Source organism: Leopardus geoffroyi, chromosome E2 (genome assembly GCF_018350155.1).
Source record: "Leopardus geoffroyi isolate Oge1 chromosome E2, O.geoffroyi_Oge1_pat1.0, whole genome shotgun sequence".
NCBI lineage: Eukaryota > Metazoa > Chordata > Mammalia > Carnivora > Felidae > Leopardus > Leopardus geoffroyi.
This window is the reverse complement of record NC_059335.1, coordinates 800,139-821,845: the sequence shown is the minus strand read 5'-3', so window position 1 is coordinate 821,845 and position 21,707 is coordinate 800,139. Positions and strand designations below refer to the sequence as shown.

Below are 21,707 nucleotides of genomic sequence, written 5' to 3'. Positions count from 1 at the left end.
CAACTTCCTGATTTATAGATGATCTTCTCAAAAGGGTCCTCACATGGTACACAGAGGAAGCAAGCTCTCTTAGAACTGGTATGAAGACAATAAACCCATTCATGAGGGCTCCATCCACACTCATGACCCATTCTGATTCAAATTACCTCCCAAAGACATCATCTGCTAATCCTGAATAGAGGATAGGAAGAGAAATACAACTTCTAGTGAACATAAACAATTCATAATTGATCACTCAGAAGGGCTTCATCTACTATACTTTATGTTGTTGAGACTGGAGCTTTGGCTGAAAGACTGCCCACATTCACAGCACTCCTAAGGCCTTTCTCCAGTGTGAACTCTTTGGTGATAACTAAGAGCAGGATGACTGATAAAAGATTTCCCACATACAGTGCACTCATAAGGCCTTTCTCCTGTGTGAATTCTCTGGTGTTGAATGAATGTTGCCTTCCACTTAAAAGATTTCCCACATTCATTACACTTATAAGGCCTTTCACCCGAGTGAACCTTTATGTGTACATTGAGGCTATTTCTTCGGAGAAAGGACTTGCCACATTCACTGCACTCATACGGTCTTTCTCCAGTATGAACTCTCTGGTGAGCACGAAGGACAGAACTAGCTGTAAAAGATTTCCCACATTCATTGCACTCATAAGGTCTTGCTCCAGTGTGAACTCTTTGGTGAGATCGGAGGGAAGAACTACAAGCAAAAGATTTCCCACACTCATTACACTCATAAGGCCTTATTCCAAGGTGACTTTGTCGATGATACTGGAGGGCGTGGCTACGACTAAAAGATTTCCCACATTTACTACACAAATAAGGCTTTTCTCCTGTGTGAATTCTCTGGTGTTCAATGAGTTTGGACTTACACTTAAAAGATTTCCCACATTCATTACACTCATAAGGCCTTTCACCTGAGTGAACCTTTATGTGTACATTCAGGTTAGTTCTTCGGGGAAAGGACTTGCCACATTCCCTGCATTCATAAGGCTTTTCTCCAGTATGAACTCTCTGGTGGTAACGCAGGACAGAACTAGTGGTAAAAGTTTTCCCACATTCACTGCATTCATAAGGCCTTTCTCCTGTGTGAACCCTCTGGTGATTATGGAGGACAGAGCTAGCAGTAAAGGATTTCCCACATTCACTACACTCATAAGGCCTTTCTCCGGTGTGAACTCTCTGGTGAGAACGAAGGACAAAACTAGTGGTAAAAGATTTCCCACATTCACTGCACTCATAAGGCCTTTCTCCTGTGTGAATTCTTTGGTGTTGAATGAATGAAGACTTACACTTCAAAGATTTTCCACATTCATTACATTCGTATGGCCTCTCACTTGAGTGAACCTTTATGTGTACATTGAGGTTATTTCTTCGGTGAAAGGACTTGCCACATTCACTGCACTCATAAGGCCTCTCCCCAGTGTGAACTCTGTGATGATAATGGAGGTCAGACCTAGAGAAAAATGATTTACCACATTCACTGCACTCATAAGGCTTTTCTCCAGTGTGAACACTCTGGTGAGAACGGAAGCCAGTACTGGAGATAAAAGACTTCCCACATTCACTGCACTCATAAGGTCTTTCCCCTGTGTGAGATCTCTGATGATAACTGAGAGCAGAGATAGAGGTAAAACGTTTTGCACAGTCACCACAATTATAAGGCCTTTCTAAGGTTTGAACAGAACGTGTAATCAACATCTGGCGATGGCTAAAAGATTTTGCACATCCACTGCAAACATGATTACTTTCTCCACTATGCCATCTCTGGGGATGAGTAAGTACTGATTTGTGGCTTAAGGATTTCCCACATTTGTTGCACGTGTATTGCCTAGACCCAGTGTGAGTCTTTCCGTACAGACTGTGAGCTGACCTTCGTCTAAGGGATTTTTCAGCTTCGCCAAACTCATGATGTCCTTGTGCAGTATGGAATGTCTGGTGGATAGTGTATAAAGATTTTTGCCTGAATGTTTTCCCACATTCACTGCACACAAAACATGGACTTCCAGGTTGGACACCCTGATCCTGAACATGTGTATATTTGGGACCAAAAGCTTCCTTGCATTCTCCCCGAGTGTAAGGACCTTTACTGCTCTGCAAAGTTGCCCTGCACTGGCTGATTGTGTTTGGCTTCTCTCCGGTATGAATGGCGTCCTGCTGCAGACGCACCAAGCCAGGCAGGAAGTCCTTCTGAACCTCTGTACAGATAAAGGGTTTTCCTGAATCATGGAATCCATATCCCTTCATAAAAGAGACCGTGTCCACACTACTTCTGAATGGTTTCTCTCCCGTGTGCTGCTCCGGCTGCTGCTGAAAGTTTACGCTGAAGTAAAATCGTTGTGCGCATGCCCCACACCTCAACAGTTTCTGGCTGCTTGGTTTTCCCTGGTGCTCAGCCAAGCGGAAAACGTCTCTCAAGACCGGACCGCACATCTCACAGGGGTGGGTCTTCCGGGAAGACAGAGCTGCCTTGGGCGTGCTGGCCTGTGACACACCTACAGAAACGCTCTGTTCAAGGGGTGCCTCCGCATCCTCTGCTCCACAGCAGCAACCTGAACGCAAAGAAACTCTCATGAAATACATGGTGACTACAGTGAGGGGTAAGCCCATCACATATATGCATCTGTCTCGTGTAGGCACGAGTTGAGTAGATGCTATTCCAGACACGGGAGTTGGACTTCAGGTGAAGGAGGGTCTGCTCTGCGTTACTGGGCCCCTAAGGTCAATGCACTGTGGACAGCTCATTGGAAGGACAGAAAACCAGGGTTTGATGGAAGGAAGAGAGCCAGGGTCTACAACTTGTTTCTCTGCCCACAGCATTGGCAAGGTTCTTTTCTGCTACTGACACCTGGCTGAGTAGGAGGCTGCTGAAAAATCCAATCAAAAGAAATCTGTGGCTGTTCAAGGTCACATTAAGGATACACGAACATTTCTGGCAAATGGGTGAAGGTGAATGTTGGACTACCCAGGAAGAGCAGTGAGAGAAATGGGTAAGATGTGGAGGCCTGAGAAACAGCAATTACCCCTGCGCTGGAAGTCACAGGACTACCAAAGGAGTAGAACCCACAAGTACACAAACTGTCAACAGTGAAGAAGGAAAGACAGGAACGAGGTGTGGCCATTGGCATGGCACCAAACTCTAGTTGAACAAAGGTACCTACTGTGATCTGAACAAAGTCCTGATATCACACCTCCCCCAGCTGCCATTCACCAGAAAAAGGCCCCTGTGAGCCCACCTGGTCATGTCTGGATCAGGTCCATTGTATGATACAGTCCATGTATGGACTCTTCCCTGTAAGCTCCAGGTGAGCAACTACAGGGCACAGGGAGGCTAGAAATACTGAAGAAAATTGGTCACGCTGGATGGCCACGACTGTCCCAGAGCTACTCAGCACACAACAGACTCAGAAAAGCATCCTATGTGACTGATGTTGGCAGGATGGTAGAATGCGGGATCCCAGCCTTTACCAAAAAAAATCAATTCAACAGCTATTCATGAATCATAGTAGCCTCAGAGGGCTCAAGAGTCCAATCAAGACTGACTAATACACAGTGAAGCATAAAAGAGAGCACAAGCACACAGAAAGGATGGCTGGAGACAATATTAGCAGAGACATGGGGGGACGGGTAGAAAACAGGGGCTGGGGAATCTCTGTCAGCCACCAGGTGGGTGCTACTGAGGTCCCTGCTCAGCAGGGACTCCTACTGCCTGCTCCACAGAGGACACTGGCACCCATGCCACCGAATCTCCTAAAACAGGAAGCAAAGAAATCTTGGAAACAAAAATCAAAACTGAAGGCAGCACATTTCTGATTTCAAACAACATTACAAAGCTATATAATCAAAACAATAGGACACTGGATACATGGAATAAACAGACCAGAAATAAATATATACAAGCAACTAGTATTTGAAAATTTCCCCAAGAATATACACTAGGGAATGAACAATCTCTTCAATGCTGTTTTGAAATCTGAATATCCAAAAGAACAAACAAGGAAACTTGACCCACATCTCACAGCACTCATGGAAATGAACTTGAAATTGATTCAAAACTTCAACTTAAGACCTCAAACCCTGAAACTTCAAAAGCATATACTCCAAAAGGAAAAAAAAAACACACAGGACTATATCTAATTGAAAAGTTGTAGCAGAACCGTAGACACAGAAGTAAGTGAAGATAGATACACATAACCAACAGGTAATCAAGGCACTGATCATCAGTAAATGCAAATAAAAAATCACAAATATCACCTGCTACCTGTTAAAATGGCTATGACCAAAAAGACAAGAGGTAACACGATGGTGAGGATGTGCACAAGATAGAACCCTTGAACACTGTTTTTGGGACTGTAAATCAGGGAAGTCATTATGGAAAATATTACGGAGGCCTCTCCAAAACTTTAAACAGAACTACCATATAGCCCACCATTGCCATTTCTATGTATGTATCCCAAGAAAAGAAAATCAGTATCCACACGGTGTCTGTGCATACACATCCACTACAGTATCATTCAGAAAAATTAATATACAGGGGCGCCTGGGTGGCGCAGTCGGTTGAGCGTCCGACTTCAGCCAGGTCACGATCTCGCGGTCCGGGAGTTCGAGCCCCGCCTCAGGCTCTGGGCTGATGGCTCAGAGCCTGGAGCCTGTTTCCGATTCTGTGTCTCCCTCTCTCTCTACCCCTCCCCCGTTCATGCTCTGTCTCTCTCTGTCCCAAAAATAAAAGTGAACGTTGAAAAAAAGAAAAAAAAAAAATTTAAAAAAGAAAAATTAATATACAGAAACATGAATAGGTGTGTGTGAGAAGATACAGTGAGAAACATTTAGTACACACATATATAGTAATAATTGGTGATAAAAAAGAAAGGAAAATGGATACTTGCCACCACATGGATGAAATGGAAGACATTACCCTAAGTGAAATAAGCCACAAAGCAAAAGAAAAGTGCTGCATGGTATTTCTTATTCAAACTAATAAAGACAGAAACTAGAATGCCAGAGGCTAAGGACTGGGAAAAATGGAAATGCTGGGAATGGATACACAATTTCATTTATAGGATGAATGTGAGGATCTAAGAGACAGCATGTTGACTACACTTGTGAATACTGTACTGTACACTTACAATTTGCTGAGAGAGTAGATATTAAGCTTTCTTATCACTAACCATAGAAAAGGTAATTATGTCAAGTAATTGTTAGGTTGATTACCTTCATCTTGGTAAAAATTTCATAAAGTGTAAGTGTATCAAACTATAATGTAATAATACACTTTCAATAACATAATTTTATTTGTCAGTTGTACCTTAACAAAGGTGAAGGGAGTAGTGGGAGGTAGGAATAAAGATGTAAACACTATAAAAGCACCACACTGGATAGTCTTGAGAAGTGGCCAGAGACCACTTAAGTATGACCAAGCCAATGTGTGCAATTTCTGGCAAAGGCAGGCACAAGTACTGGCTTCAAGAGGAAGAGATCAAAACCCGGGCCACAGAAATGGCAGTGATCTGAACAAACAGACCCAGCCAGGGAGAGACCAAGCAAGGTGCAATCCATTATCCTCAAGGCATGACTACTGACCTTGAATCTTACTCTATGAAGGTTCGGCACAGAGAGCACTGGAACGGCAGGGGAGAGAAAAGGGCACACCAACATCCCAGCCTTAGCAACAAATGCAACCACCACGGAAGCTGGGGGAGCAAGCAGGGCCCACAGTCCACACCCAAGAGGTACAAAGCATCCCCTAGGGAATGGGCAGCTGGGGGCTAAAGCGGGAATACAGAGCCCAGGCCAGGTCACTGGGGAGGGTGAGGGCCTTACCCAGGGAGGATATAAGTGTAAAGTTCTCCAGCATCACGTCATAGTACAGCCGTCTCTGAGCCTCATCAAGAAGTCTCCATTCCTTCCAGGAGAAGTAGATGGCAATGTCCTCAAAGGTCACACCACCCTGTCATGAAACGGACAGATGGCACCATGAACATTCTCTCTTGGGGAACCCACAATCTAAACCCTGACACATACACCCCATTCTCCCCAGCCACCCCAGCTCCTACCTCAGAATAAATAGCAGGTCCTGGTGTCATTAATGCCACCGTCTCCTCACCATCCCACCAATCCCTGTGTTCGGTCCTCAGCAATAACAGGCAGGGGGTGCATACATGCAATCTGCGGGGGCCAATCTGGGTTTGGCCCCCCAAGCGCCATCCTTTCTGCCTGGAAATTCCCGTGGAGTCTCCCCGAATGTGCCCTCAAACACAGACAATTATGGACCCACCTCGACCAGTCACTCTCCAATCCCAGGGCCCTGAGACCCTAAGCTCACACTCACACTCCCTCTCCGAGTGAACATGACCCTGTAGTCTGCATCTCCCTCACACCTTCAGACCCCACAGTTGCGCCCCCACAGCTTCCTGCCCCACACCAAAGGATGCCCCCTTGACTCACACTGGTACCTGTCACATGACACCCAAAGGATGTGTCACAAATTCAAACAGGTGCCACTACAACCCCAGCACTCTCATGGATCCCACCACAGGGAAAGCCCCAAATGCGGCCGAGAAGTCCCCCTCGCCTGCCGGGGACCCTGCGTCAGGGACACACACCCACAGCCACGTAGCCGTTTCAGATACTCCCAGTCCCTCTAATACTTCTGTGCTGCCCATGCTGTCCCTCCAACAGTCACAACCCTCCACTCTGCACTGGACCTTTGTGAAAAGCCCAGCCCTAAAGGTCTCCCTGCCAGGCACAGAGACGCACAAGTGACCACACTGGCCCCACACCTTATCCATCAGCAAGACTGTGAAACGGCCCGGACACCAGAAAAGCGCACCACAGAGTTCTGGTGAAGCCCTACACCACGGAATAAAGGGCAGCCCCAGACTCCCTGTCACCTTGCCGCAATTACTCCTAGCTGTCCTCAGCCATCTCTCGTCCCATCATGCCACGGAAGCCTTACCCACCCATCCATCTGCCACATCTTTCTCTCTCCTTCGCCTGTGCCCGCACTGCCCAGCAGCCCCAACCAGGCGCCGAGCCAGGGAACCACGCTTCAGCACACCTCACTAAGGCCCTCTGACCTACTAACAGCATTGCCCCCCTACTCTGCACCCCCTCCTCAATGTGACCCAAACCTCCGCCGGGGCCACACTACTGCCGTCACTTTTCAAAGTTTCCATCCCGAAACCTGCCCCGGTTTCCCGGGTTTCCCTGTCTCGCTGCCCACTGGATGACGTCACTCACGCCTCTCTGAACACCTAAGACTCAACGACGTCCAAGCAACTTGGGAGATCTCCAAGGACCATCAACCTACTGCCACCTTCCGTCCAGCTGATGGCAGCGTCCACCCCTTCCGCTGCCAGGACCGCTGAAAATTAATAACGGGAAACCTCACTAAAAGGGAGTCGGGAGGACGCAGCTGGGGGAGCTCTCGCGCACTACCGCCACGATCAGTGCAGACCCGGCAGGACGACACACTTGAACTTGGGGACTGGGAAGCTACCTCCTCTACTAGCCCAGAGGGGAAAAGACAGGCTTTCGGGACCACCCCGCCCACAGCTCAGCCAATGGGAAGCCACTACACTTTCAATTCCCAGTTGACTCTCAGGGACTTGCAGATTTTAACAGCCTTCCCAACTTCGCCCCTTCCCCTTTAAAAACGCCTACCTCTCTCGTGTCCTCCACACTGGCCTACTGTGGAGCCTCAGCGTGCTTGTTCCAGACTGCGGTGCTCTTTCGTTCTCCAGCAAACTCACTTTTGCCCGTCAAATAACTGGCAGATTATACTTCAAAGGACCCAAGCCCCCAGGCACTCCGGGACCCCTCCCTTTCTCCTGTCACCTGCAACACCCCAAATTTGCCTTGGCCCTTCTCAAACCCGGGGCCAAAATGCAACCGCTTCTCTGCCATCCACGGTGACCGTTCTGGCCCGTCAACGATCACATGCACTGGCGCAGGCACCCCCTCCTGCGCTCCCTGCCCCCTCTGCCCCCCACCCCTGCAATCTGTCCTCTCCGCAGCCAGATCGGGCCTATCTATTTACACCCGGGTTACACCGCCTGGCACACCGCCAGCATGGATGGACTGGTCAGGCAGCCAGGGGACAGGCCTCACGGGCGCCGCTGCACCTTGCGTTCGCTGAAACAACCGAGACCTGCCGGGCCCCGCTGGTGGCGCAGGCCCCCTGCAGCCCTGCACCAGCCGGCCCCTCCCCTGCAGCCCGTTCGTTCCCGCACCCCGTCACGCCGGCGCTCAGACGCGGGGACCCCGCCCGCGAGCGCCTCCCGGGCCCGGACACCGGGACCTGGGCCGCAGGGACGCGAGCAGGCGCCCCGCGCTCGGGCCTGGAGGGTCAGGGGCGGGGCGGGTGGGCCTGGGGGCCGCGCGTTTACCTCAGCCGGGTTCCTAGTCGAGGCCGCCGCCATCGGACTCTGTAGGTCCAGCGAGCGCGGAGCTGCCCGGACGGCGTCGGGCACTCGAGGGTCCCAGTCTGTGCGAAAGGACAGCGCCTTCCTTCGCTTGGTGTCACTTTGTCACCAAGATCCAAAGGTGGGATCTCTAACCTCTGAGGGTAAACAAACCTGAGGCCAAAATCGTCCGCCGTGAAGAGGCCGGAAATCCCACCCCCACGCGCCGCGCATGCTCACAAATGCCTCGTCCTGCTCCGTCATTGGCTGCTGCCTGCGTCCTGTATCCCCACGCTTTTCCGGGTACCATAGATCTCAGAGTTACAGCGGCCCCCGAAGGGGCTTCTGCCCCAGGGACTTCCAGAGTTCGGCCAGCTGTCCCCGAGAGTTCCTGCAAAGTGCTGCTCGTACCAGAGGGAGCGGCTTTGTTGGTTTAAGGTCCAAAGCCTAAAACTAGTACTTTAGTTGCTCCCACTTCCTCTTCCTGAGGTAAATGACACATCATTCAAATGTGTCCAGCACTTAAGAAATCAAAGGAGGCCGTGCACTGCTGGAAAGATGTTGCTCTTCAAATGCTTGCAGCCTGAAGCGTTAGAGTCAGTTTTGCAATTGGTCAGGAACAATACAAGAGTCCTCGTTACCATAAAAATTCAGCCCAGTGCATTTTGAAGGTCTTCAGGATCAGTCACTCATTTGTGCATGGGCAGCATCACATCTAGCAAGTTGAGGGAAGCAACAAAGAGCTACAGAAAGGGTAAGATTTTTTTTTTTTAATTTTTTCAACGTTTATTTATTTTTTGGGGGACAGAGAGAGACGGAGCATGAACGGGGGAGGGGCAGAGAGAGAGGGAGACACAGAATCGGAAACAGGCTCCAGGCTCTGAGCCATCAGCCCAGAGCCCGACGCGGGGCTCGAACTCACGGACCGCGAGATCGTGACCTGGCTGAAGTCGGACGCCTAACCGACTGCGCCACCCAGGCGCCCCAAGGGTAAGGTTTTTAAAGGTAGAACAAGAAGTTCATAAACAGAAAAAAGGATTATGTCAGGCGAGGTCACTTTGTTAGGGGACAAAAAGGTCTCTTCAGCGGAATACCTCATCTTTGGGCGACGCAGAGGACGCATTCGTGTGGCCGATTACCCTTTTGGTGCTGACCACAAAATTCCTCACTGACCAGTGGAAACTAAATTTCTGGGTAGTGCTGAAGTTGTATGAGCTTAGGTATTGCGCCCTGCTTTGGTGACATGACCCAGCAGAAGTGACTCCATTTGGGGCCTGTGGTTCCCTTTGTCACACCCTATACAAGTCCGTGACAGGGATGGTAGGCCACCCTGAATTAGGTAAACTGACAACGTCAGCCTCTGGTTCCACACAAAACTTCATATGCCCATATCGTGATTGTTGTCCCATCTTTTATTTATTTATTTATTTATTTATTTATTTATTTATTTATTTATTTAATTTAATGTTTATTTACGTTTGAGAGAGAGCCAGAGTGTGAGTGGTGAAGGGGCAGAGAGATGGAGACACAGAATCCAAAGTAGGCTCCAGGCTCTGAGCTGTCAGCACAGAGCCTGACGTGGGGCTCGAACCCCCGAACCGCGAGATCATGACCTGAGCCAAAGTTGGACCCCCAACCGACTGAGCCACACAGGCGCCCCATGTCTTCCCATCTTTTAAGGAACATTTTTATCCATCTTTACTTACTCCACATTCCCAGATATACTCAGTTCCTGCCAGGAGTTTGACACCGATCCCAAACAGAGAGCAAGTTAACGGATGCTATATTTGGTACCAAACACGTTGCCATTTAGTTGGAGCGAGTGTGCAGAGGGAGAATCTGAACCCTGAAGTAAAGGATTATCTGAACCCAATGACCTCATCTCCTTGCTGGGAAGTGATTCTCATTTCTTCAGGCACTGGCAGTAGGAATTGAGTGTATCCTAGAAAATCAGATGTGAAATGCCCATTTCAGAAAGCAGTTCACAACGTTTATCTAGTGGTTTAAGACAGTGCCAGAAATACCTATGGGCAAACCAACATTCCACCTCCCTACACATCAGTAAAGAGTAAAAAACAGTTACAAACTAACAGAAATTTTAGAAGCAGGCTGTAAGTCTGAGAAAAGATAGAACCAAATGGAGCATGTGACTGTGCTAAACCAATACTTGCTTTTTGTGAGGGTTTTATCTCAAGAATGTGACGTTTTCATTCCTACAAGCATTGAACAATACTACTGTCCAGCTTAAAAATAAATAGCCAGTTACGTTACTAGCAAACTGAATTTATTCAGGAATGACAAAGGAATTTCAACTGAGGATAACCACACCATGGCGATCCACAGGCAAGGTTCAAGAGACAGAGGGAAAGTCAGCATTTAAAAAAAAATAAAGGTCCAGAGCTACTTTCACAAATGTTTACTTATTTTTTAGAGAGGGAGAGCAAGTGGGAGAGGGGCGGGGGGCGGGGGGCGGGCACATTGGATCCAGAGCAGGCTCCTGGAGACACCAGATAGCCCAATGTGGGGCTTGAACTCATGAACCATAAAAAAATGGCCTGAGCTGAAGTTGGAAACTCAACCAAGTGAGCCACTTAGGCACCACAAAAGTCTGGGTTTAGTAGGTTTAAGGTGGAGATTGGGGAGAGTTGCTTTCAACAAAAGTTCACTGAAGAACAAGAGTTTGAGGTTGTGGCGGGTTTTCACTGGCTGCATGCCATGGTTAGTGTTTCCTTAATGGGGCAAGGAGAGATCATCCTTCTCTTTGTGAAAGGCAGGAGATTAATTTCCTACCGGGAATGTGTCCTCCCTTGTCAAGACAAAAGTTTTCTCCCCTCCTCCTGCTCTTTATGCATGCCATGTCTGCGTGAGAGGTCTCCCTCCAGGGCCTCCTGAATCCGTTCTAGTAAGATTTCATTTACTAATTTTCACACTAATTTGGAGACTTAAAGAGGACATTTAGGGTACCCAGAATAGTTAAAATGAGAGGTAAATTCAAATGTCATGTTTATTCACTGTTCTAAAAAATGTGCATTGAGCACATAATGTGTTTGCAAGAACTTTTGGTAGATGCATGGGAAAATTCAGTTACAAGAGAAGCAGTCCCGTCTTCATGTGCCTTTTATCGTGTTCAAGAAAAACACAGGAAACATGAAGCAGAATAGTAAGTCCTATTGTCCGTTAGAATGTGGCAGGTGTGATGGAAACAACAAGAGGTGATTTTGTGAGAAAAGGACGTTGGAGGGGCGCCTAGGTGCCTCAATGGTTTAAGTGTCCTACTTTGGCACAGGTCATAATCTCACAGTTCATGAGTTCGAGCCCTGTATCGGGCTCTGTGCTGACAACTCAGAGACGGGAGCTTGCTTCAGATTCTGTGTCTCCTTCTCTCTGCCCTTCTCATTCTCACACTCTGTCTCTCTTGCAATAAATAAATAATTAAAAAAAAAAAAAAGAAGAGGACATTTTATGTAATATTACACAGGGCTGTGTGGCAGCCCTCATTATTACGTGCACCATGAGTAAATGTGAGTCCTGTGGCTTTTTACTTTTATTAGTTTTGTTTAATAAAGTTAGGTACAGGGCGCCTGGGTGGCGCAGTCGGTTAAGCGTCCGACTTCAGCCAGGTCACGATCTCGCGGTCCGTGAGTTCGAGCCCCGCGTAGGGCTCTGGGCTGATGGCTCAGAGCCTGGAGCCTGTTTCCGATTCTGTGTCTCCCTCTCTCTCTGCCCCTCCCCCATTCATGTTCTGTCTCTCTCTGTCCCAAAAATAAATAAACGTTGAAAAAAAAAATTAATAAAAAAAAAAAATAAATAAATAAAAAAATAAAGTGAGGTACATTAAAATTTAGAAGTGCCTGTTTGAGCAAACACCGAATCCAATCAGGCAGCCCCAAACCCAACTAGGGGAAAGGCTTTTGTAGAGCAAAATGAGAAGAAAAGGAAACACGTTACATGACTGGCTATAGCTTCAGAAACTATCTTATATGGGAAAGCCTAGTTGCCTGTCAGAGACAGGGTACGCTTGGGTTTTGAATTCTGACCCTTGAGGCATTTCCAAGAATTTGCTTGAAGTGAGGTGTAGGTGGCTAAGGCATTGGAGCCACCTGAGTCTAATGGCCTTCTTGTGGATGTACAGTTTCCAGCAAAAGAAACACGTTGGTGGGTGGCTTCAGTGTGTGGACTCCTTGGCATCGGAGCCCCTGGAACTCCATTCATTTAAGCCTTTAGATTGCTTGGCTCAATGCAGAGAAACTCAGGAGGTGTCCATTAGACATCTTTGGACTGGGGGAGGGGAGGAGCTAAGATACTGGCAGAGTAGGAGGATCCTAGGCTCATTTTTTCCCTTAAACACGACTAAATAACTATCCAATCACTCTGAATACCCATAAAATCAACCTGGGTTCAACAGAACAAACTGCACAACTAGAGGGAGAGAAGATGTCACATCAAGGGAAGCAGGAAGTGCAGAGATGGGGTTTGGGCAAGAAACAGATTGGGGGGCTGCAGAGGGCTGGGATCCCTGAGAGATGAGAGACAGAGAGAGACAGAGAGAGAGAGAGAGACAGAGAGAGGGAGGGAAGGAGGGAGGCAGGGAGGAGACCACAGGGGATTGCACTAGGAAAACACTTCCCCAAAGCCATTCGCTGGAGAAATGAGAGGGCCTGACACCTGGCAGCTTTTGCAACCAACAGGGCTCAGAGACTAGATTTTAAATGTTGGTGGGTTTCACTGGGATGCAGCCCTGAGCATCTGCCTTACTCCTCTAGAGAAGGCAGGCAAGCAACCTGGAGTCAGAAGGCACGATCTGAAGAACACCTACGGACCACAGGGCAGACACTGTTCACTCTTCTTGGAGTGCATCTGTGAGAAGTGGGCTAGCAGAGATGCCTCCCTGGGAACAAAAGAACCAGCTGCACCATTTCCCTCCCATGCCCCTTGGCATAGATGCAGAAGAGCTGCTGAGGGTGGCTCAAGCTGACACTGGCTGCCTAGCCTGCTTGCTCCAAGTCCCAAGGCCCGTGCTCTGGGGCAACCGCCCCTCTCGGTCAAACACGCATCAGCCTCAGGATGGAGAGACCCTATCCCAGGTAATCAGCACAGGCCCCTGCCACAGCATGTCCCTAAATTTTTGAGTTGTAAAAGTCAGCATACTGGGCCGGGATAGAGCCCAAAGCACTGCTCCTGGCAAGCAAACATCCCAGAGACCGACAGAGTGAAAACGGCTCTCTGTAAACTGCCTTGGATGCATGGGGGATTATTCACCCTTCTGGGAGCGCTTCCCTGAGAGCAGTAAGCATGGAGACCCCTCTCCAGGATCAAAGGGGTTGGCTGGTGCCATGTTCCTCCACTGCCCCTCAGCAAAATCCAGCTCCAGTAAACAGCACAGGGGAACACTGGTTTCCTAACCTGCATACACCAAGTCCCACCCACCTGCACTCTGCCAGCACTGCCTTTCTGGGCCACGTGGGCATAAGTCCCACAGCTGTGGGCCCATTTGAAAGATGACCAGCAGATGGGGCACCTGGGTGGCGCAGTCGGTTAAACGTCCGACTTCAGCCAGGTCATGATCTCGCGGTCCGTGAGTTCGAGCCCCGCGTTGGGCTCTGGGCTGATGGCCCAGAGCCTGGAGCCTGCTTCCGATACTGTGTCTCCCTCTCTCTCTGACCCTCCCCCGTTCATGCTCTGTCTCTCTCTGTCTCAAAAATAAATAAAAACGTTAATAAAAAAAAAAAATTAAAAAAAAAGAAAAAAGAAAGATCACCAGCAGAAAGCCACCCACACACCACATCTCCTGACCAGAGAGTTCTGCAAGGATTCAGTTCTAGTGGAAGTAGCATCAGGTCTCATTTAACAAGCAGGCCTGAGACACCTAGTTAAAATTTGCCACATTCAGGCCAAGGACCAAACAGTGCCCACTGTGGGCAAGGAGAACCTCTGCAAGCAACTGGCCCGAAGGATAGAGCAGCAAATCACACCCGTAGAGTACACACAGTACACACAACAGACACTCCCTGAAGCACCAGGCCATGGACACTATATGACTTCTCCTTAATAAAGCCATTACTCTCAGGAAAAGAAAATTTGATGGGCTTCTCTAATATACAGAAGAACACAGAGACCTAAACAAAATGCCCACAAGGAGGAATTCTTCCCTAAAGGAAGAACAAGACAAAATTACTGCCAGAGCGCCTCAGACGGTTGAGCATCCAATTCTTGATTTTTGGCTTAGTTCATGATCTCACGGATCATGAGATTGAGGCCCATATCGGGTTCTGTGATTAGGCAAGAAGCCTGCTTGGGATTTTCACTCTCCCTCTCTCTCAGCCATCTCCTGTCTCACTCTCTCATTCTCTAAAAATAAATACATACAATTCGAAACAACAACAACAACAACAACAACAACAGTAAAATCACAGCCAGAGATCTAATTAACACAGATCTAATTAATATACTCATGGAGAACTTAAAGCAATAATCTGAGGATACTTGCTGGGCTTGAGAAAAGAAGGGAAGACATCTGGGAGGTCTTTACCAGAGAAACAAAACAGTTAAAAAACAATCAGGCAGGAATGAAAAGTGCAATGACTGATATTTGAAACACATTGGATGTAATGACAAGGGTGGAAGAAGCAGAGGAACAAATAAGTCATATAGAGGATAGAATTAGGGAAAATAATGAAGCTGAACAAAAGAGAGAAAGAAGACAGAGGATCATGGGGATAGACTTAGGGAACTCGGTGATTCCATCAAACATAATAGCATTCGTATCATAGGAGTCCCAGAAGAATTGGAGAGGGAAAAGGGGATAGAAAGTTGATTTCAGGCCATTATAGCTGAAAACTTCCCTTATCTGAGAAAGTAAATAGACATCCAAATCCAGGAGGGAAAAAGAACTCCCAACAAAACCAACAAAAGCAAGGCCAGCACCATACATATTATAATTAAATTTGCAAAATATACTGCCAAATCAAAAATCCTAAAAGCACCAAGACAATAGAAGCCTCTAACTAACAAGGGAAGACCCATCAGAATAGCTGCAGATCTCTCCATAGAAACTTGGCAGGCCACAAGGGAGTGGCATGATGTATTCAACGTGCAGAATGGGAAAAGTATGCAGCCTAGAATAGTCTATGCAGCAAGAGTGTCGTTCAGAATGGAAGGAGAGATAAAGAGTTTCCCAAAAAACAAAAATGAAAGGGGCTCACGACCACTAAACCAGCCCTCCAAGAAATATTAAAGGGGACTCCTAGAGTGAGAAGGAAAGACCAAAAGTGATAGAGACTGGAAAGGAACAGAGAAAATCTCCATAAACAATGATAAAACGAGTCATAAAATGGAACTAAATTCATTTTCATCAATACTTACTCTTATCAGTTCAGGTCTTGATCTCTGCATTTGACTTTGAGCACTGCATTGGGCTCTGTGCTGGGTGTGTAGCTTACTTAAAAAGAAAACACTCTGGGAGTGCCTGAGTGGCTCAGGTAGATGAGTGACCAACTCTTGGTTTAGGCTCAGGTCATGATCTTATGGTTCATGAGTTCAAGCCCTGTATCAGGCTCTGTACTGACAGTGTGGACCCTGTCTCTGTCTCTGTCTCTCTCACTCTAACTCTCTCTCCCTCTCTCACTCTCTCTCTCACACTTCTCTCTCTCTGTCTCTCTCTCTCCCCTTATCTTTCTGCTCCTCCTGCATTCTCTGTCTCTCACTATCTCTCAAAATAAATAGATAAACTTAAAAAAATTATTCTGAATGTAAATGGACTAAACGTTCCATCAAAAGACATAGGGTGTTACAATCTCTAAAATACCAAGACTAATCCCCCCACCCAATAAACCAGCAAGAAAACAAGACCCTTCTCTATGCTGCCTCAAAAAGACTCGTTTAAGACCTAAGACACCTGCAGATTGAAAGTGAGGGGATGGAGAATCATCTATCATGCAAATAAACATCAGAAGAAAGCTGGAATAGCAAGACTCATATCAAACAAGATTTTATTTTATTTATTTATTTTTTTTAACTTTTATTTATTTTTGAGACAGAGAGAGACAGAGCATGAACAGGGGAAGGTCAGAGAGAGAGGGACACACAGAATCCGAAAGAGGCTCCAGGCTCTGAGCTGTCAGCACAGAGCCCGACGCGCGGGGCTTGAACTCACGGACCGTGAGATCATGACCTGAGCCGAAGTCGGACGCTTAACCGACTGAGCCACCCAGGCGCCCCTCAAACAAGATTTTAAACCAAAGACTATATAACAAGAATTGAACAGGACACTATATCATAATAAAAATAACAATCCAAAAATAACATCTAACAATTGTAAATACTTATGCCCTGAATATGAGAGCACCCAGATATATAAAACAATAAATAACAAACATAAAGGGAGCTACGATGGTGGAGTAACAGAAGGGCCTTCCCTATACAGTCCTCATCTCCTGAACACAGCTAGATAAATATCAAATCATTCTGAACACCCAGGAAAACGATCTGAAGAGAGACATGACAAACTGCACCACTAAAGAAAGAGACAAGAGGCCACACCGTGAAAGTTAAGGGAGGTGGAGATATGACTTGGGGGAGGAAAGGGCCGCGTGTGCTGCAGAACAGAGGGAGCCATGATCACAGAGAGATGACACACAAAGAGAAACGTAAAGGGAAAGGGGAAAGGGGAAAGTGAAGGGGAAGGGGAAGAGAAGTGAAAGGGGGAGGAGTAGGGAGAGAGAAAGGGAGAGAGAGAGAGAAGGAGAGAGAGAGAAGGCACAAAGAACCCAGGGGATTGCACAAGGAAAACACTTTCTAAAGCCATTCACAGAGAAAACAAGAAGAGCTGATTATCGTGAATTTTTAGAATGAGTGGAGCTCAGAGATCCTCATTTTGGCTGGTATGGATCCTGGTGGCTGTGTAGTGCTCATGTGGAAAGAGAGGGCAGGGCCCTGGAGCACACAGCATGATCTGAGCATCCCCTGGGGTGCACTGGGAGAGATGTTTTCCCCTTCTTGGAGTGCATCTGGCAGAGGAGACATTGTCTCTCACTGGTCCAAACATTTGGCAGGTGCCATTGCACACACCCACCTCTTAGCACAAGGGCAGAGACACCTGCTGAGGGCAGCTAACCTAGACGCCGGTTTTTGCTGCACTTTACCCCAAACTCCAAGCTCCTGTGCACTGGTGCAACTGCCTTTCTAGGACACACCTGCATCAGCACCAGCATGGCAAAACACACCCCCCACACCACTCCAGAGGACCGGTGTGGGTCTGCACCACGACAGGCCCCTAAACTTTGGAGTTTTAAAACTCAGCCAGCCTGCCTGGGATATAACACAGGTGCACTGCACTGCCAGATGGGCAGACAGCCCAGACACAGATGCCGTGAAGCCAGGGATCTGTGGGACACCTGGGCCACATGCAGGGAGATGATTCACTCATCTCTGAGGGTTTCCCAGACACCAGCCGGCATGAACTTCCCTCTCGGGAATGAGAAAGAGGGCTGGTGCCATTTTCATCGCCCACTCATCAGGATGGACTGACTTCAGTGAGCAGCACAGCGCAAACAGTGGAGTCCAGAACTGCTTACACCAAGCCCCACCAATCTGCACTCTGCCACTGCCTCTTTACTAGGGCAAGCGTGCCTGAGAACCAGAGCAGCATGCCCTTCCCACTGAAGACCAGCACAAACACCCCGCGCATACAAGACTACGGACCACAGAGTGCTACAAAGCTTCAGTTAACTGGAAATAGCATCAGGGCTCTTTCATCAAGCAGATGAGAGCACAGCTAGTTAAAACTTACCACACTCTAGACAAGGTGCAAAAACTCCCCGGTGGTGAAATGGAGAAACTTTGCTGAAGAGTGACCTGAGGGAAACAGCAGCAAAAACACAGCAGCAGACTGCACACAGCATACACACAGCATATACCTGGCACCTGAAGCACCAAGGCTCTGGTCAGTATTATGACCTGTTTTTAACAAAGCCATTACTCTCAGAATCGGGAACATAGCAGGCTTTCCTAACACAGAGAAGAAGACAGAGACCTAGACAAAATACAAGAGGGAGGAATTCATCGCAAAAGGAAGAGCAAGGAGAAGTCACAGATAGGGATTTAATCAAAAGAGGTATAGGTAATATGCTTGATATAGAACTTAAAGCAACAATCATAAGGATGCTACCTGGCCTTGAGAAACCGCAGAAGACAGCAGGGACTTCCTTACCACAGAAATAAAAGAACGAAACACTAGTCGGCCTGAAATAAAGAATGCCAAAACCGAGAAGTGAAACTGATGGATTGTAATGACAACAAGGTTGGAAGAAGCCGTGGAATGAATGAGTGATATAGAAGATAAAATTATGGCAAATAATAAAGCTGAAAAGAAGAGGGAATGAAAAATATTGGATCATGAACGTAGAACTAGGGAACTTAGCGACTCCACAAAATGTAGTAATACTCATATCATAGGAGTCCCAGAGAAAGAAGAGAGAGGAAAAGGGGGCAGGCTTATTTGAGGAAATTATAGCCGAAAACTTCCCTAATTCAGGGAAGGAAACAAACGTCCAAATCCAAGAAGCAGAGAGAACTCCCATCAAAATCAACAAAAGCAGTGGACTTCAAGCTGCATTACAAACCTGTAATCATCAAGACAGTATGGCACTGGTGTAAGAACACACACTCAGATCAGTGGGACAGAACAGAGAACCCAGAAATGGACACAGAAATTATGGCCAACTAATCTTTGGCAAACCAGGAAAGCATATCCAGTGGAATAAAGACAGTCCCTTCAGCAAGTGGTGCTGGGAAAACCGGACAACGACATGCAGAGAAACGATTCTGGACCACTTTCTTACACCATACACAAAAATAAACTCAAAATGGATGAAAGACCTAAATGTAAGACAGGAAGCCATCAAAATCCTTGAGGACAAAGCAGGCAAAAACCTCTTTGATCTTGGCCACAGCAACTTCTTACTCAACGAGTCTCCAGAGGCAAGGGAAACAAAAGCAAAAATGAACTATTGAGACCTCATCGAAATAAAAAGCTTCTGCACAGCGAAGGAAACAATCGGCAAAACTAAAAGGCAACCAGTGGAATGGCAGAAGATATTTGCAAACGACATATCAGATAAAGGGTTACTATCCAAAATCTAAAAAGAACTTATCAAACTCAACACCCAAAAAACAAATAGTCCAGTAAAGAAATGGACAAAAGACATGAATAGACATTTCTCCAAAGAAGACCCATGAAAAAATGCTCAACATCACTCATTATCGGGGAAATACAAATCAAAACCACAATGAGATACCACCTCACACCTGACAGAAGGGCTAACATTAACAAACTCAGGCACAACAGATGTTGGCGAGGGTGCTGAGAAAGAGGATCTCTTTTGCGCTGCTGGTGGGAATGCAAACGGGTGCAGCCACTCTGGAAAACAGTATGGAAGTTCCTAAAAAATTTGAAAATAAAACTACCCTACGACCCAGCAATTGCAGTACTAGGTATTTATCCGAGGGATGCAGGTATGCTGTTTCGAAGGGGCACATGCACCCCAATGTTTATAGCAGCACTATCAACAATAGCCAAAGTATGGAAAGAGCCCAAATGTCCATCGATGGATGAATGGATAAAGAAGATGTGGGGTGTGTATGTACACACACACACACACACACACACACACACACACACTGGAGTATTACTCGGCAATCAAAAAGAATGAAATCTTGCCATCTTGTAACTACATGGATGGAACTGGAGGGTATTATGCTAAGCGAAATTAGTCAGAGAAAGACAAATATCATATGACGTCACTCCTATGAGGACTTTAAGACACAGAACAGATGAACACAAGGGAAGGGAATCAAAAATAATATAAAAACAGGGAGGGGGACAAATCATATGAGACTCTTAGATATGGAGAACAAACAGAGGGTTACTGGAGGGGTTGTGGGATGGGGAGTGGTCTACATGGGGAGGGATGTTAAGGAATCTACCCCGGAAATCACTATTGCACTATATGCTAACTAACTTGGATGTAAATTTAGAAAAAGAAAAGAAAATCAACAAAAGCAGGCCAACACCATGACATATCATAGTAAAATTTGCAAAATATAGACATAAGGAAAAAATTCTAAAAGGGAAAAGGGAAAAGAAATCCATAACCTACAAGGCAAGACAAATAAGGTTAGATCTTTCCACAAAGACCTGGCAGACCTGAAGGGAGTGGCATGAATCACTGTGCTGAATGGGAAAAATCTGCAGCCAAGAATGCTCTATCCAGCAAGACTGTCATTCAGAAGAGAAGGAAACATAAAGAGCTTCCCTGACAAACAAAAATTATGGAGTTTGTGACCACCAGATGAGATCTGCAAAGAATATTAAAGAGAACTCTTTGAGTGGGAAAGAAAGACTGAAAGTGACAAAGATTAAACAGGAACAGAAAAAAATCTTCAGAAACAATGACTTAACAAGTGATACAGGGGCGCCTAGCTGGCTCAGTTGGTTAAGCGTCCTACTTGGCCCAGGTCACGATCTCATGGTTCATGGGTTTGAACCCCGTGTCGGGCTCTGTGCTGACAGCTCAGAGCCTGGAGCCTGATACGGATTCTGTGTCTCCCTCTCTCTCTCCCCCTCCCCTGCTTGTTCTCTCTCTCTCTCTCTCTCTAAAAGAAATAAACATTAAAAAAAATTTTTTAAAACAACAAGTGATACAATGGCACTAAATTCATAACTGCCAATAATAACTCTAATGTAAATGGACTAAATATTCCAATCAAAAGACTTAGGGTGTCAGAATGGATGAAGAAACAAGAGCCATCTACATCCTGTCTACAAGAGACTCACTTTATATTTTTTTATTTTTAAAAATTTTTAAATACTTATTTTTCAGAGAGAGACAGAGAGGGAGAGCTTGTGGGAGGGACAGACAGAGAGGGAGACACAAAATCCGAAGCAGGCTCCAGGCTCTGAGGTGTCAGCACACAGTTCAACACAGGGCTGGAACCCACAAACTGCAAGATCGTGACCTGAGCTGAAATTGGTCGCCTAACCAACTGAGCCGCCCAGGCCCCTCAGGAGACTCACTTTAGACCTAAAACACCTGCGGATTGAAAGTGAGGGGATGGAGAAACATTTATCTTCTTAATAGATGTCAAGGGAAAGCCAGAGTAGCCATGCTTATATCAGACAGACTAGCTTTAAACCAACGACTGTAACAAGAGTTAAGAATGGCCCTATATCAAAATAAAGGGGTCTATTCGCCAAGAACTAACAATTGTAAATATTTATGCCCCCATCTTGGCGTTCCCAAAGATATA

At 46.7% G+C, this 21,707-nt stretch overlaps 2 protein-coding genes across 2 annotated transcripts in view; both read right to left on the bottom strand.

Moving 5' to 3' along the window:
• Positions 1–274: 274 nt before the first annotated feature.
• LOC123577864 (zinc finger protein 345-like) lies at positions 275–8,803 on the bottom strand. The gene is made up of 3 exons (XM_045440176.1): positions 8,388–8,803; positions 5,821–5,947; positions 275–2,552 (listed from the first exon to the last, which is right to left on the bottom strand). Exons 1-3 carry the CDS (start codon positions 8,418–8,420, stop codon positions 316–318), a joined length of 2,397 nt encoding a protein of 798 aa, XP_045296132.1. The 5' UTR covers positions 8,421–8,803; the 3' UTR covers positions 275–315.
• Positions 8,804–8,872: 69 nt separating this feature from the next.
• LOC123577858 (zinc finger protein 814-like) overlaps positions 8,873–21,707 on the bottom strand; it is a 33,162-nt gene continuing 20,327 nt past the window's right edge. The window contains exons 3-4 of the mRNA XM_045440167.1: positions 10,266–10,344; positions 8,873–9,117 (exon numbers count right to left, since the gene is read on the bottom strand). Of these exons, the coding sequence (XP_045296123.1) occupies positions 9,084–9,117; positions 10,266–10,344 (113 nt within the window). The 3' untranslated portion in view covers positions 8,873–9,083. The remainder of the gene's footprint in view (positions 9,118–10,265; positions 10,345–21,707) is intronic.

Bases quoted from the DNA above. Each gene is read 5' to 3' on its own strand.
- LOC123577864 (XM_045440176.1), bottom strand. From the start codon at position 8,420: ATGGCGGCGGCCTCGACTAGGAACCCGGCTGAG. The intron at 5,948-8,387 runs GTAAACGCGCGG...GTTTCATGACAG, and splicing joins CGACTAGGAACCCGGCTGAG to GGTGGTGTGACCTTTGAGGA. The intron at 2,553-5,820 runs GTAAGGCCCTCA...CTTTGCGTTCAG, and splicing joins TACACTTATATCCTCCCTGG to GTTGCTGCTGTGGAGCAGAG.